General features: G+C 38.7%; 1 protein-coding gene across 3 annotated transcripts; it reads right to left on the reverse strand.

Annotated features, from left to right (window-relative positions):
- Window positions 1–1,416: 1,416 nt before the first annotated feature.
- On the reverse strand, window positions 1,417–14,091 carry kdf1b (keratinocyte differentiation factor 1b). Of its 3 annotated transcripts, none has more exons than XM_080863595.1 (4): window positions 13,877–14,091; window positions 12,042–12,993; window positions 11,846–11,932; window positions 1,417–3,772 (listed from the first exon to the last, which is right to left on the reverse strand). In XM_080863595.1, exons 2-4 carry the CDS (start codon window positions 12,985–12,987, stop codon window positions 3,678–3,680), a joined length of 1,128 nt encoding a protein of 375 aa, XP_080719721.1. In that variant the 5' UTR covers window positions 12,988–12,993; window positions 13,877–14,091; the 3' UTR covers window positions 1,417–3,677. The 3 variants fall into 3 exon arrangements, with proteins under 3 accessions (XP_080719721.1, XP_080719722.1, XP_080719720.1); XM_080863596.1 differs by having other exon boundaries at window positions 14,049–14,088; XM_080863594.1 differs by having other exon boundaries at window positions 1,420–3,772; window positions 13,891–14,091.
- Between the last annotated feature and the right edge of the window lie 449 nt (window positions 14,092–14,540).

A 14,540-nucleotide genomic window follows, 5' to 3' on the forward strand; every position in this document is an offset into this window, starting at 1 on the left:
GAATTCCCCTCTTGTATATTCAGTAGCTTTTCAATACATATAGAAGAACATAGCACATAGCCGACAGTGCATACTGTCATTTTGTCTTGTTTCAGTGTTTTCCATAGGTTTTCTTTTTTCTGTAGGTAAGCACCATACAGCACACCTCATCTTCAAAGTATAGTAGGTAGCTAAAAAGTGGTGCATAGACTACATAACGGTGTCTTGGCAGCGATAATTTCGCCTTAATGGAGACATAAGTCCAGACATACTTGACAGCTAATGAGGTTGATCCCCGGTTGTTTGCTTCATATTGCTAGGTGACTGTGATCTCAAGAGCAATCCATTATTTGAAGACAACAGAGGAGGAAATGTTACAGATGGGGGAGTAGGACCACAGCACATTAGATTCAAAATATAGAGTGTGCCTATTCCCGTTAATCATAGCTTTTAGCATAGTCAGATGTCACATTTAATGTTAAATGCACATATCCTATTAGACACTATTTGTTTTGTTTTCTGTCTTTTCACTACCTAAGCAATTACCTGGTTGCCAAGAAGGGGGCTCTTGGCAACCATGTGTACTCACCTTCCCCTAGCTGTGCTTACATCACTCCTTCCTTTCGTAAGTTAGCTGTGTTTTCCTGTCAATTTCTTGTATGAAATTGTTATTATTTTTAGTTTCTCTCTACTTTGATTTTCTTGTGTCTGATATCTGTTAGATCTGTTTTATGTTGCTCCCTTTTGGATTTATTTGATATGATTAGTGAACATCTGTGCATGATCTTAGGGCTTAAAGATACAGTGTGTAAAATACCACTGCTAGATGTCAGTAGGTTGCAGATTGCAGTCAAGTGAATTTTAACTTCTTACCCTTCGCAATGTAAGTGCATAATCCTTGCTACAGTGTAGGGGAAACAACTGCTGTTCATCTGTGGTCAGCGTAGGCTGTCTGTCTGCTGTTTACCTCAGCTGTCAGTATGCTGACTGTCCACACCTATTTATTGTGGTGGAGGCTGTAAAACATTCTGAAAGGAATCTAAAAGGAGTTGATGAGTCAGTGAAGCTCATTTCTGTCTGATGACAGCGATACAAGCAATGTTACTTTTGCTGCTATTCACTGGCGTTACTGAGACTTTCTCTGAAGTGGATATAACATTAATGTACACTTAATGAATAAACTCTCATAATATGTGTAAATGTTATCAAACTGTTAACTTGAGGGAAAGTGTGATTTTTAGGACACTCGAGCCTAACATTAGGTGGCATAGTGTTAGCTTATAACCAGCTGTGGTTATTGTTTAGACAACCTTTTTATTAGCTGTCTGGAGATGGGAGTGTCACATGCCTAAATGAGTTGGCAAGAAGTTTTATTACCTGCGCCAATATCAGGATAATGCATGTTTTCATGTGCTGGTGCCCTGACTTTAGTTCTGGAGATGAGGCTTGAGGTAAGGATTAAGAGGATGAGGTTGAAATGAGGAAGGAAAGAGAGCAGTGGTGGAGAAGGAAAAAGACCTAAAGAGAAAGAGATGATGAAAATATACACGCACAAATGTTAAAGGGTCATACGGAGTTTTAAAGCGTTATTTGTGATCTTTAGATTACAAGTAACTTATGGCATAGTACTTATGTGGCTGGTGTCTAGTTACATAAAACGCGATTAGATGGAAATGCTAAGTCTCATCCACTGTTTTTATGAGGGTGGTGAACAATTTGTTGGAAGACATAATTATACACTAATCATTGTATATTTATGAGTACAACATTTTTTTTTCTACGAAATAAGCAAATCTTGTAAGCAATACAAAAATGTTACATTTATTAAGAGAGCTGCTTTTTGTCCACAAAGACTGTTCCTGAATGTAGTGTTCATCCAAGTGTCACGAAAATCACAAAAAATAAACCCATTATTACTGTCAATGGCTGCTTATGTCAATATTATACTTAAACAAATAAACAACAAATGTGAAAACACATGATCTTATTCTTAGCTAGGATTATGCAGGAACTCCAGCAGAAAAAGAAAGAGAGGAAATACTGTCAAAAATAATGCACGCTCTGACTCCCTCATGTGGCCATACTCTCAGTGACAAACAAAACATCCTGTTTTTGTTCCACTTCATAATCTTTATTGGTTTAAAAAAAGCCACATCTGATATCAGAGATTAGTTCCTGATACAACATATTTCTGCTGAAAAAAAAGAAAAACAAAGAGAAACACCTAAACATTCGATCTGCTACAGCTATAATGTGTCATTAGCAACAAAATGCAAAAGACTTCACCAAACAATTCAACCCTTTCAGTAAAGTAAGAAGTATAGTTTGATAGATATAGTCAGCAATTCATTACTTCTTTTAAATTTTGGTCTTCGTGGTCCAAACCAGAACAAGTTTCCCATCATTCCATTCTAACCATGCTGGGGTTGGGCACTACAAAAACCTCAAGTATTCTGGAAGATTTTACAGAAAGATTACAAAAAAACTTTATTCTTTACACATGTAAGTAAAACAGATCGTGGGTGACGCATTGCAGAATACGTGAACTAGTTTACCATTTGTATTAAGTTACTACAGTTATGTTCCTTAACAACTGTAACCATAAACTGATAATGCTAAAGGGCAAAAAAAAAAAAAAATGGATTGAGTGACTCAGCTGGGAAAATCCCCGTCAGGACCCGAGGGTAAATACAGCAAGTACATTTGTTGTCATGAAAACACACCTTCACTTCATGAGTCAGCTTGAGATAAACATCGCTAATAAGTTACAGCGCACGATACAACCTACAGTGTCGCTGCAGATCACGCTGGCTCACATAATATTTGAGAATTGAAAGCAAACGGTAAAACAGTCACAATCAAAATGTATCCAGCACACAGTTAAGATACGAGCTTAAGAGTTATCAGCTTTGTATGAACTTCATGTTTTGAAACAAATAATAAACTGATTTGAAAAAACAAAAAACACATTCCATGTTGTCTGAATATTAACTAATGATATGAAATATTTAAAAAAACAACACCTGAAGGCTTTTTTTGCAGCCTTCAACTTGTATTTCCAATTGGACGTAACGAAACACAATACAATTACAATGAAAACTCTACTTTTCCTCTACATAGAAAGTATGCAGTGACACCAACCAGGTGCTTCACTTAGAAAATTATTCAAATTCTGGAAACTATCAGAACTTTATGTAGACTCAACTAAATATTTGCGACATAACCACAAAACTGAAAGCAAACACATACTCATCAAATCAACAATAATGAAGGCATTTGAAATGTGCAAAACAACAGAAACAACACCAACGACAAACTTTAAATCTAAGAGTAAAATCAGAGCAAGCTCTTAGGATCCTAACTCCTTCAAGGACGAGGGGACGGTTATACAACATGTATGATACAACACCTAAGAGCTGATGACGTCTGCCTGCAGGACAAGCTCCCCATTAAGCAATCCTTCAAACACAAACATAACATTTATGAACCAGAAATATCTACACACAGAGCCCTGAGTTCACTGAAGTCCTTCAGACAATGTGAAATTTCACATTTTCCTTTTGCCACAGCAAAGCCACGGTCTCTGCAAACAGCTTGGCTCAGCAAGGCACTCGTGTGCAAGTAGGGTCTCCTTTCGACGTCCCATATGTCACCTTTTGGACACAGTTTGACAAATAAAGAAAAATGTGGTGAGTGAATCATGTTCTCACATAGGTGCGGATCAGCGGGACACCTGAAGAATTTGTCTCTGTGTGTGAAGTGGAGTATGATGTCGGGGAACTAGAAGTGTGACCTGCAAGAACACAGAAAGAAAAGCTATCATGAGCATGAACATGCAAACGTGGCAGACTCATTTTGCTTCCTTGCATATCATACAGACAATACACATAATGTTTGTGTGGCAGTAAGAGTAAAGTCACCAAAGCTGATACTTTCAATACCGATCCAAGCAAACAACAGTACTTGTTTTTTGACACACAAGAGTAAAGTTCGCTGTGTGGTTTCCTGTTGTTTGTTTTGCTTCACATACAAATGGAAGAAGATGCACTTAAACCAGTGTACGGGTTATGCAAAACACAAACCTGACTATGTTTCATACTGTTCCACTCATCTACAGGCAGCACTCACACTGCAGGGAAGGACACAATCAAATAACAACACTGGCAACCACCAGTGCTACCCTTCAGCTTCCTAGTAGACATACCAGTTTCAAAATGCTACGTCACCTTGTTTGTGAGTTATTGCATTCGCAAGGTTTTCAGAAAATTGGACCTCCGACCTTGAGCTCAAGGTTGCTGAGATTCAAACTCATCCAAGATTTTTAATAGATGCACCTATTGTATCAATTTGAAGGTCCTACATCGCTTGTTTTCAGGTTATTGCATTCACGAACGTAGGTGTCCACGCCACCTGCTCACCCAGAGCGGTGCCTTTCACAGGTTAAAGACCACTTGCTGTTAAAGGTCTTAATAACTGCTTAGTTTTGTAGATTGTTGTTAGTTCCTTTTCTCATTTCTCAGATCAGGTGTGAATCACCATCTACTTAGAAACATGAGTTCTTGGTGTCAAAAGGCCTGTGTTCACTTTATGGCTATAGAAATCTCTAAAATTTCACAGAAGTCATATTTTCAATAAACTACTCTGCTACTGTTGGTGTAGTGGTGTAAGCTTTCTACACAGGAGTGGAAATATATGTATGTGAATGTTTCAATATCTCAGCAAGTGCTACTACTGCTTAGTTCCACATGTGACGGTGTCGGACCCTTCCATGGTTCTGTCATCTGTACATTGTAACGCACTTTTGTTAAAATTTTGTTGAAATTTTTAGATGGATGGTCCTTTAAAAATTTCGACCGTGGTTCAGGGGGTTGGGAAGCTCATCTTGTAACCGGAAGGTTGCCGGTTCGATCCCCAGCTCTGTCTGTCCTGGTCGTTGTGTTCTTGGGCAAGACACTTCACCTACTGCCTACTGGTGATGGCCAGAGGGGCCGATGGCGCGATATGGCAGGCGTGCTTCTGTCAGTCTGCCCCAGGGCAGCTGTGGCTACAACCACCAGTGTGTGAATGTGAGAGTGAATGAGAAGCGCTATATAAATGCAATCCATTATTATTATTAAATGTGAACCTCTTCCAAATGTTCTTGAACTGTGTTTCTTACCTACTTAATACTTGTATGTATATTTTTTTATATAAAAGATGAAAATTGCTTGCTATTGTTATACAGATAAGCATAACTTCATGATATGTTTTGTAGTTTTGCTTCCGGCTCAAACAACCAAGATATGATTGAAGTGCAAACTTTCAGTTTTAATTCAAAAGGTTTAACAGAAGTGCTGAATTAACAGTTCAGAATTTACAGCTATTTTTATAGGACCTCATTTTTAGAAGCATGAAAATAACTGCAATTGACTAACAGTCAGTTTCATCGTCATGTGAAGCCTGTTTTCTTGTTGTTTCATGATCAATCACACAGATAAAAGACTGGATCTTTTTCACTGGATCTGTCAATATGACATCCAAAGAGCTTCGGAAGACCACAGAATATATGTGATTTCAGAACAAGTAACCAAGTCAAAAACACTCAAGGTCTTACAAACGAGAGATGTCTTCATGAATGGAAATGCAGATAATTTACAATAAGGTGCAAACCACTGGTTACATTCAAGAACAGAAGTGCTAATTAGACATTAAAAACCTAATAAAAATTTAAAAAAGGACAGACGAAACCAAGATTAACTTGCACCAGAATGATGAGGAAAGTATTAAAAAGGAGAGAATCGACTCATGATCTAGTGATCCAAGGTATACCACATTATCTAACATTGTGGAGGCAACATTTTGCCATTGCCATGAATGGCTGCCAGTGGAACCAGAGTTTATTGATGATGTGAGTACTGAGCAGGACGAATTCTTAATTGTACAGGGCTATGCTCTCTGCGCAGATTCAAATTCTGCAAAACATACACACACTCTGTGTTGCTTAATAAACTTTATTTAAATGTTTCAGATGAAGCCAGCTAAAAGATCTAAAAAACCAAAAACAAAACAACACATCATGCCACGATCTGAAGTTACTTTAAGAACAGATAAGAAACACAGTCATGGACATTTATCATCTATCAGTCTGGAAAGGGTGACAAAGGCCTTTTTAAGACTTTGATACTCCAAGTTCCACAAAAGGAGAAAAATTGCAAAAGTGGTGATCCTTCCCAGGAGTGGCCAGCCAATCAAAATTACTCCAAGATTGCACCGATGACTCACAAAAGAAAAAAGTTTAAAAAACTGAAAGTCAGTGTTCATGATTCCACAATATAAAAAAGAGAAAGGACATCAAGTTTTGGTCTGCAGACTGAAAAGAACACAAAGGCTTGTTTCACATTTACTAAAAAAAATATCCCAATGATCCCTAAGACCACCACCAGGCCCTGGCTAGGTGGTGGAATCAAACTCAGGCCCTTCTTGCTGTGAGGCAACAGTGCTAATAACCGTGCTACACCTTTTAAACCAAAATCTGTTAAAACCAGCGCCGCTCAACAAAAAGTAGACCATGACTACAGAAGAGCCGTACAACATATCATGATCATACCCATATTTAAAGTCAAAATATATTTTTGTGCAATTTTTCCAACATTACTATTATTAAGAATTAATTTGTAAAACACAATGGAGGCTCTGTCATGGTATGGGACTGCATTTAAGCCCGTGGTGCTAAGAATTTTATCAAAATTGTAGGAATTATGAACACTTAAAAGTATCTAAGATACCGCCATGTAAAACCATCTGAAAATCATCTAACAGGTCATGACTTTATTTTTTTTTTAGCACACCAACAATCACAAACCCACTGCTAATGCAGTAAAAGCATTAATGGAGTCACTGTCAGTCATGGATTGGCCTCCTCAGAATTCAACATTATTAAAGCAGCGTGAGATCAAGTTGATAAGAAAAAATTGAATAACCAATAATAATCCAAATATGAGCTTTGGAATGTTTTTCAAGAATCCTGTAGATTAAAAATGACAAGAACAGAGTTTAGGCTGTTTTAAAGAATAAAGACAGTCATTCCAAACTTGTTAGAAGTGTACACTCTGCTTTTGCTTTCCATATGGTATTTGCATTTACCCATGTTTCAATAAATCGCTGCACCTATTTTCCTCAAAAATATAAAGAAATATGAGAAAAGCTAAAGCAGTGCTACACAGTACTGCAGTTCAGATTTTAATTATTTTTAACTGTGTTTTAATTGTTTTTAAATATTCTTTTGTAAGTATAAGTGACATGATGCATCATAAACCGCTTTTCGGGGCATTCATACGGTAATTTAAATCCCATACATCAAACAGGAACTTTTGGCTGTAACGAACCAAGTTGGTTGAAATGTTTGTTGTGAGTATACCATGATTATAAGTTAGTTATTTGTTATCAGTTATTAGCTACCGTAATTGTCGGGCTATAAGCCGCTACTTTTTGCACAAGCTTTGAACCCTGCGGCTTTTAGTCAGGTGCGGCTTTTCTATGGATTGTCCATGATTTTTGTCATATCGTAAGACGATTTGTTTTGTTTGTTCCGCTGTTGTACGGCACTACGTTGCCTGGCGGAAGGATCGGGGTTCAAGAGTGGTATGTTAGTCACATGTCCATCCGCCAGGCAACGTAGTACCGTACGAAGTAGCGCGAAAAACAAACTTCAAAGTAGCGCTACGCGTTCAGCGGGAGTCGTGGATGATGAGCGGCGATAAACTTGCGAAAAGCAAGTTATGCCCAACTCCACCGGTGGATTCTGACAGCGTGGAAAAGTGTGAAAACATCCACGATCACCACCGGATTTTGAAGGGCTGGACTGCTGCATGATGGAGAGGAGGACTCTGACACTGACAATGAGGATTTCTTTGGTTTTGAAAGTGACAACGAAGGAGAGAAGCGGAGAGTGGATGACGAAGCCATCCTGAGCCTGTTTGTATCCGACACTGGAGAAGAGGACTTTGGTGGTTTTAGTGCGCAGGAAGAAGAGAAAGATGGTGGTGAATGACTGACTTTTCTTCTTGTTAAAGCCGTGTCACTGCACCTGAGCCTAAAAGGTAGTCCGAATCTATTTTTCTGGTGTGCTGTAGGTTACTGTTATGTACTACATGTGCAAATATGTACCCATAACTTGTTTTTCAAGTTATGGGTACAAACAGCCATCTCTTTCCTGACAATTCGCTTTGTGCATATTCTCTTACATATGATAAGTCAACATTGAAACACCTGCGGCTTTTAGTCAGGTGCGGCTAATGTATGTACAAAACAGGATTTTCCCCTGATTTTAGCTTGTGCGGCTAATATTCAGGTGCGCTTTGTAGTCCGGGAAATACGGTAGTTATTTGAATTAAAGGAAATTAAGGGAATCACAATCACAATCTGCTGCAAATCTCATTCCACCTAATCAATGTACAGCACAAAGCTACTGTATTATGTGCAATTTTATCTTCTTTGTAAGAAAAAAACAAGACTATTAAAATACTGAAATAAGTTCAGTCCAGAACCACTTTTGCCATTTATCTCCATTCACTCCAATCAGTTCATAGTGGATAGTCTTAGCCAATAGCGTGAACCCCTTGTTGGTAAACTGTGGTCATTTTGGGCAAAAGATTATTAGAACTCTTTAGGATCCATATTATTTTAGGTTCTCATCACACTCATTGCTGATGCCAGCAAATTTGCCACTCTGGCTAGAGCTACAAAAAACAAACAAGCATAGGTGGAGTAATGTTTATCAATGGCAGCCATCTGGAAATGTTTCCAACAGCCCAGCACCAAACACAAACAGTTCCACAATATGTAGTACAGCGGCTATATTTTCAAGGATACAAATATGCAATAAGCTCACTCTCAAAGATGGAAAGAATGGTAAGAAAGAGAAGACAGGAGAGGAATATAAGGGAACATTTTCAAAGTGCTCAGTGACATCTAATAAATCTGAAATGTAATGTTTAGGTACGGTTCTGAAGTATGCTGGAGTTTTAAAATTAGATATTGGATCAAACATGATGTATAGCTGTAGCATACATTTTTATTATAAGGCTGGATGAAAATATAGCCCGTTCAGTGCAGTTCAGTGCAGGCTAAAGTAGCTAGTTTGCAGTGTTGTGGTAAAGTTTACAGTAATGCATGTTGTACTGGTGCAGGGCAAGCTATGGTTTTGATGGTCAATGTTACACCAAGCCAAGTGAAACTGTGCTTATCTCTTTAAGCTTATCTGTGCGATTATGTTACTGAATTCAGTTAACACTACAGAGAGCAATAAAGCTTAGAGCTTACAGCACAGCTCAGGTGATCACAGCCTGTATGCAAAAAGAACAAATCTACTGTAGCTTACAAAACAAATTTTTACACGTCTTCTTTCTAGTGAATTCCCCCCATGCTTCATTTTTACACTGTACCCCGCACGTAGAATCTCACATTAACCCATGAATAAAGCAATTAGTACAACTTTGATACAATTTAGGATGTTTTATTTAGCTATTGACTATGTGCACGTTAGCATATGCTACTTCCGGTGCAGAAACTCCTGTGGGGAGCTTTGTTTCCGGTGTCCTATTCGCGCCTGGTTTACGGTCCAAAACAAGTTAAGCAAATGAATGAATCAAGCGGCGATTTACATTTCTATAGATGTCTTGGGCATTTACCCAATATATCTGTAAATGATGTTCATCGACTTGTCGATATTTTTTCCCCGCGGCTCAGGGCAAAAGAGAAAAGGGATTCAAATGTTATATTTCTCAGCTGTCCCTCGTTTATTGCGGGTGTTATGTTCTAAAAATAACCAGCGATAGGTGAAATCAAGTAGCCAATTTTATTTTTTGACGGTGCAAAACGTTTCGTGGACATACAGTACTGCACTTCAGAGTCACACTGCTAGCGATCGATGCAGTGATTCTGTACTGTACAGGAGAGACGTCACGGAGGAGATCGTCTGCAGCGATCAGGACGCAGGACACAATGCGACGTAAAAAAAATAAGCATGCAAACTTGCACTAAAAAATCTGCGAAACAGCGAGGTGAAAGGTGAACCGCGTTACAGCGAGGGACCACTGTAATTTTTAAGGTAAGTCACAACATACCCTTCGTATATACTAATGTATAGAAACCCTTACCAGCAATCATTCATTTTTTGTGTGGCTTTTTTCACAGTTTGTTAACATGCTGTGTAGGTGTGTACTTGACTAGCTGATATCGACATAACGGGAAACATCTGGTTTGACTATTGTTCACCTGTAGTTTGAATGCTGAACATTTGCCTGTTTACATCATAATAACTGTCACTATACAAAGATGTGCTTCTGAATGTGGACGATGTGTCTTCTGCTGCAGTGATGCAGTTCTGCTTGTGTTGAGTGATGTAAACAACTGATCGATCTAAATGCTTTAAACGTCAAAATTGATCATTAGATTTTTTATGACACAACAGCGGTGAGTGTTCCCACCTTCTCCTCTTTGTAACTTAACGCGATCTTTCCGTTTTTGAGTTTTGGACATGATTTTGGAGTATATCTTCGCAGTAGCGATTGACCGCAAAGTAAAGCTACCGGAAATGTACAACCCCACATCCGGTCTCAAAGCAGGAAGTGAGCATTTTCTCGTGCACAGGGTCAATTGTAATTCCCACTGATTCCCTTTTATTTGATTTGTGATAACAAACTTAATTACATATGAATTAGGTCGTGAAAAAAAGAGAATGAAAGGAAACAAAGGTGTGAGAAAATGTCAATCTTAGTTTTGCCAATTGCTAAATGCTTTTAGAAAAAAAACCCCCAAAAAACAACGTATTCCTTAGTCTTCGTAAATATTTAACTTAGTGCTAACCTATTTCTAAACAAATCTTTTCTATTGCCTGAACTCAGTTATCAGTTAATGACAAAAACACATAATTGTGAAAGACAGATCATGAAAAACATTGATTAGTCAAAAATCACAAATGTTAGCTTTCTTTTTTTTGGTTATCTAAATAATCCAACCACACTGCCAGTGTAATTTATGTTTGGTAGCTTGTAGTTTGATATGATTTGTTTTTAAATTTACTTCAGTCATAAAGTGCACAGATGAACTGTTAGTGTGAAGCAGTGGTTCTCAAACCTGTTCTGGCATGTCCTGCTTCAAAACATTCATGCCCCAATAATATTTTTTTATGAATCATTAACAATAAAAACAGTTCAAAATGAATTGTAAAATCACTTAAATACTGACCTAATTTCACTTCATACTGTTTACCTAGCTGTCAGTGCCCCACCTGCAGGGGCTCCACGCTCACTGAAATTGAGTGAAGCAACTCAATAGAAATGACGCAACTGCTCCAAAAGCTACTTTTTGACTGGTGCAAAACAGCAGATGTCTGTTCCTGACTTACTGAGAGATGAAACTGCACAGCTGCTCACACATATGTGACAAAGTGTGACTGTAACATTCACTGATGCACATTATTTTTTTTAATCCATAAAGGCTCTAAAACAGAAAAGTTACAGAAAGTATAAATGTAAAGAAAACTTGAATGGTTGAATTGAATCCTGTGCCCCTCCCACATCCCACTTCTAGTATATAGTAAGTAGTACATAGAAGAGCCTTAGCAGGCCTCATCTATGTAACCTCATGGTGACTGAAGCATCTATAATCAGTCTTGAAAATGAATAAACCACTCTGAATGTTATGTAACACCATGACTGCAATGTCTGTCAGCAGAGTGGCGGATTTTACTTGCAGTTTCTATTTACTGGCACTGAATGGCTTATATCGTCTATTGTACAGTGAAGCTAGTCTAATAAATTGACTTTATCAGAATAGCTCGTTTAGGACAGACTTTCAACAAAGCAGAATAGTGCAGATTTCTTACCTCCATTGTTCCTCCAAATCTCCCTGGCACACTGATCAGAGGAGGTCAAATCTGATATTTGGATATTGGGATTTGATTTGTAGTCATCTTAGATAAACAGAGAAAATGAGATTGTTACTTGATGGCACTGAAGCATTTCCTAGATGCCGGCAGGAACACTGATATTTCTGTAGTAAAGGAGTCGGTCAGGACTTACTGTTGTTGCTCAATGAAAAGGACTCGCTCTCCCTCATCGTCTCGTTTCCGCTGTCCGACAGTGTCCTCTCATTCCTGGAGATGTGCGGCCTCTTCTTCGTACTCTTCCGAGTGCTAATGCGGATGATTCCACGCACTAGCCGACACTCGGCCTCCTGCTCATCCATTTTATGTTCCTCAGCCAGTGAGTTGATGAGCTGGTTGATGGCCTTGCTCTTTTTCAGGAACACCGAGTCTGAGGTGCACCGGGCCAGTTCTTCAATCTGATATTCAGAGTAGAGCTCCAGCAGCTTCTTAGTAATCAGGGAGTCCACATTCTCCTCCCCATCCTCCCAGTCATCAATCCTTATAGACTCATGCAGCGACTGGTGGCTCGGCAGTGTCTGAACACCAGGAGGTGGCACGTATGGCAAAGTGGGAGGATTGGTTTTAGCACCTAAATACTCTATTGTGCTGTCCACTTTGACTCCAGCAATGTGGAGATCCTCCAACCAGGGTTCTTCTGCAGTGTACTCTTCTTTGTTGTCTCTTGAGTTCATAGCTTGGAGACTCAACCTCTCTGGTTCATCTGGTGAACTCTCCTTTGGTGCCAGGCATGGAGCAAGGATGGAGTTCTGGCAGACCCTGTACAGGCCGCAAGTAAGTATGCTACATATAAAAGTCCTACAGCTTCTCGGAGAAGCGCATGGATTGCAGGTTTGGGTTGCAGTGGATGGTTCAGCTGAGCCAGGAATGAAGCCAATGGTCTCATACTGTCTGCCATTAGCATCCTTCAGGTCAGCTTTGTGGACTCCTTTCGGCTCTGGGTTTTGTGCTCTGTCTTCAACTGGGTCCACACAACGTTCTTCATAGGACGACCCCTGGCTGTTGCTCCGGCTGGACCGAAGCCTGTGGCCTGCGCCACGTCCTGAACCATGCGTAAGGCTGCTGGAGGTGCCAGCAGACATGATTGACTGCATCAGAAAATCCAAGAACAAAAATGAGAAAAACATTGAGGTCATCTGAGGTTCAATTAAATGATGAGACAGGGTTGAAATAGTACAGCTAAACAAAACGCTTCTTATAAATCCACATTGTCAAGCAGGAAATAAGTGTGCTCCTAAGCACCTGAGGGCATTTCTCGTCAAAACAATCGTGAAACTAATATCCGCAGGTGGCAGGTAATGCAGCCCAACAGGTTTTACGGAGTATGTGTACACACAGTCAAACACAATTACCCGTTCTTATATCAAATATACTGCATGACATCATGGAGATCACAAAATACTCATTGAAACTCCAATGAGTACACTTTCTGGTGATTCACACCTATGTTCATTTCAGAATTATATAGTTTTATTTCCTTTTACTCATTAAGAACACATAACAATGATGAAGGCTACTCTGTGGATATGGATATGGATCATTAAAATTAATTTAACGACAAGTGTGGCTATTTCGCCAGTCATTAAAACAACCTGAGTAAAGACGAATTATTTCCCTTATTTAAAAAAAAAAGTGTAATTATAAATTATAATTATTTTACATTTGTATTTATTTATTTATTACATGAATCTTATTAGAAAACGACAATGTTGCAATTCTTCAGTAGTGTTTGGCAACCTGTGTTGTGACGATATTCGCCTGGACATTTATCAACAGTATGACTTCGCTTTTAAAAAAACAAGTCAAACGGGACTATAGTATTGCGGTTTTGTCTTTATCTAATCACAAACTCGATTTGACGGTAACTTTAGGAACATATGAGCTCGAATTTCGTCTCAAATACAAATATTATTTTCACTTTCATGGCGACTTGTCATTGCGGCAGTTTCCTCCATTTGAGGACTTTCTCACCTAACATTACTCACAGTTTACACGGTGCGTCCACCGGCCGTCTCCCGAATTAATGCTAGATTCTCCACTTTATGGTACGCATTTATTTATTGTAATCCATTTCGAACGTTTCGTGTATGAATTTCGGCCCAAAACGCCAGTTTCAACAAAGTTTTCGACCAAATCTGTGTACCTGAGCGTCAAGGTAGAAGAGGCGCACCAGGTAGCTACAGCCAGAGGTTGGTCTTCCGGTTGTAAGTGACTCACAAAATAAAATGTACATCAAATTGCCAATGTAATTTTGTATCGTGCACGATAATAGCGCATCACGGGCGTCTTAACTTTTCTCAGGAAGGCAATGATAAAAAAAAACAACAACAGTTAAAACACAGTTATACCCAGCCTACCATTATAAAAGGTAATTTTTACAGTTTTATTTTTTTTAACAGATTTCCGGTGGTTATTGTCCTTATCTGTGAACCAGCGTCAAGTCACCTACACTGGTCATTGAATTACCGGATATTCCACATGAAAGTATACTGATATTTTTTTTTTTACATATATTTGAGAGAACAATTTAGTAACAACAGTGCGAGTAAATAAAGTACATCTTTAACCAATATTTTCGTATGACTTTTATTATTATGGTACATAAAATATAATATTGAATGTTGTAGTTTATTTA

This window comes from Rhamphochromis sp. 'chilingali' (assembly GCF_963969265.1).
Source record: "Rhamphochromis sp. 'chilingali' genome assembly, chromosome: 17".
NCBI lineage: Eukaryota > Metazoa > Chordata > Actinopteri > Cichliformes > Cichlidae > Rhamphochromis > Rhamphochromis sp. 'chilingali'.

Coding starts and splice junctions, on each gene's coding strand:
- kdf1b (XM_080863595.1), bottom strand. CDS start 12,987: ATGTCTGCTGGCACCTCCAGCAGCCTTACGCATGGTTCAGGACGTGGC. Junction 11,933..12,041: donor CTTTTCATTGAGCAACAACA/GTAAGTCCTGAC, acceptor TGTTTATCTAAG/ATGACTACAAATCAAATCCC. Junction 3,773..11,845: donor GATTTGGAGGAACAATGGAG/GTAAGAAATCTG, acceptor GTGTTCTTGCAG/GTCACACTTCTAGTTCCCCG.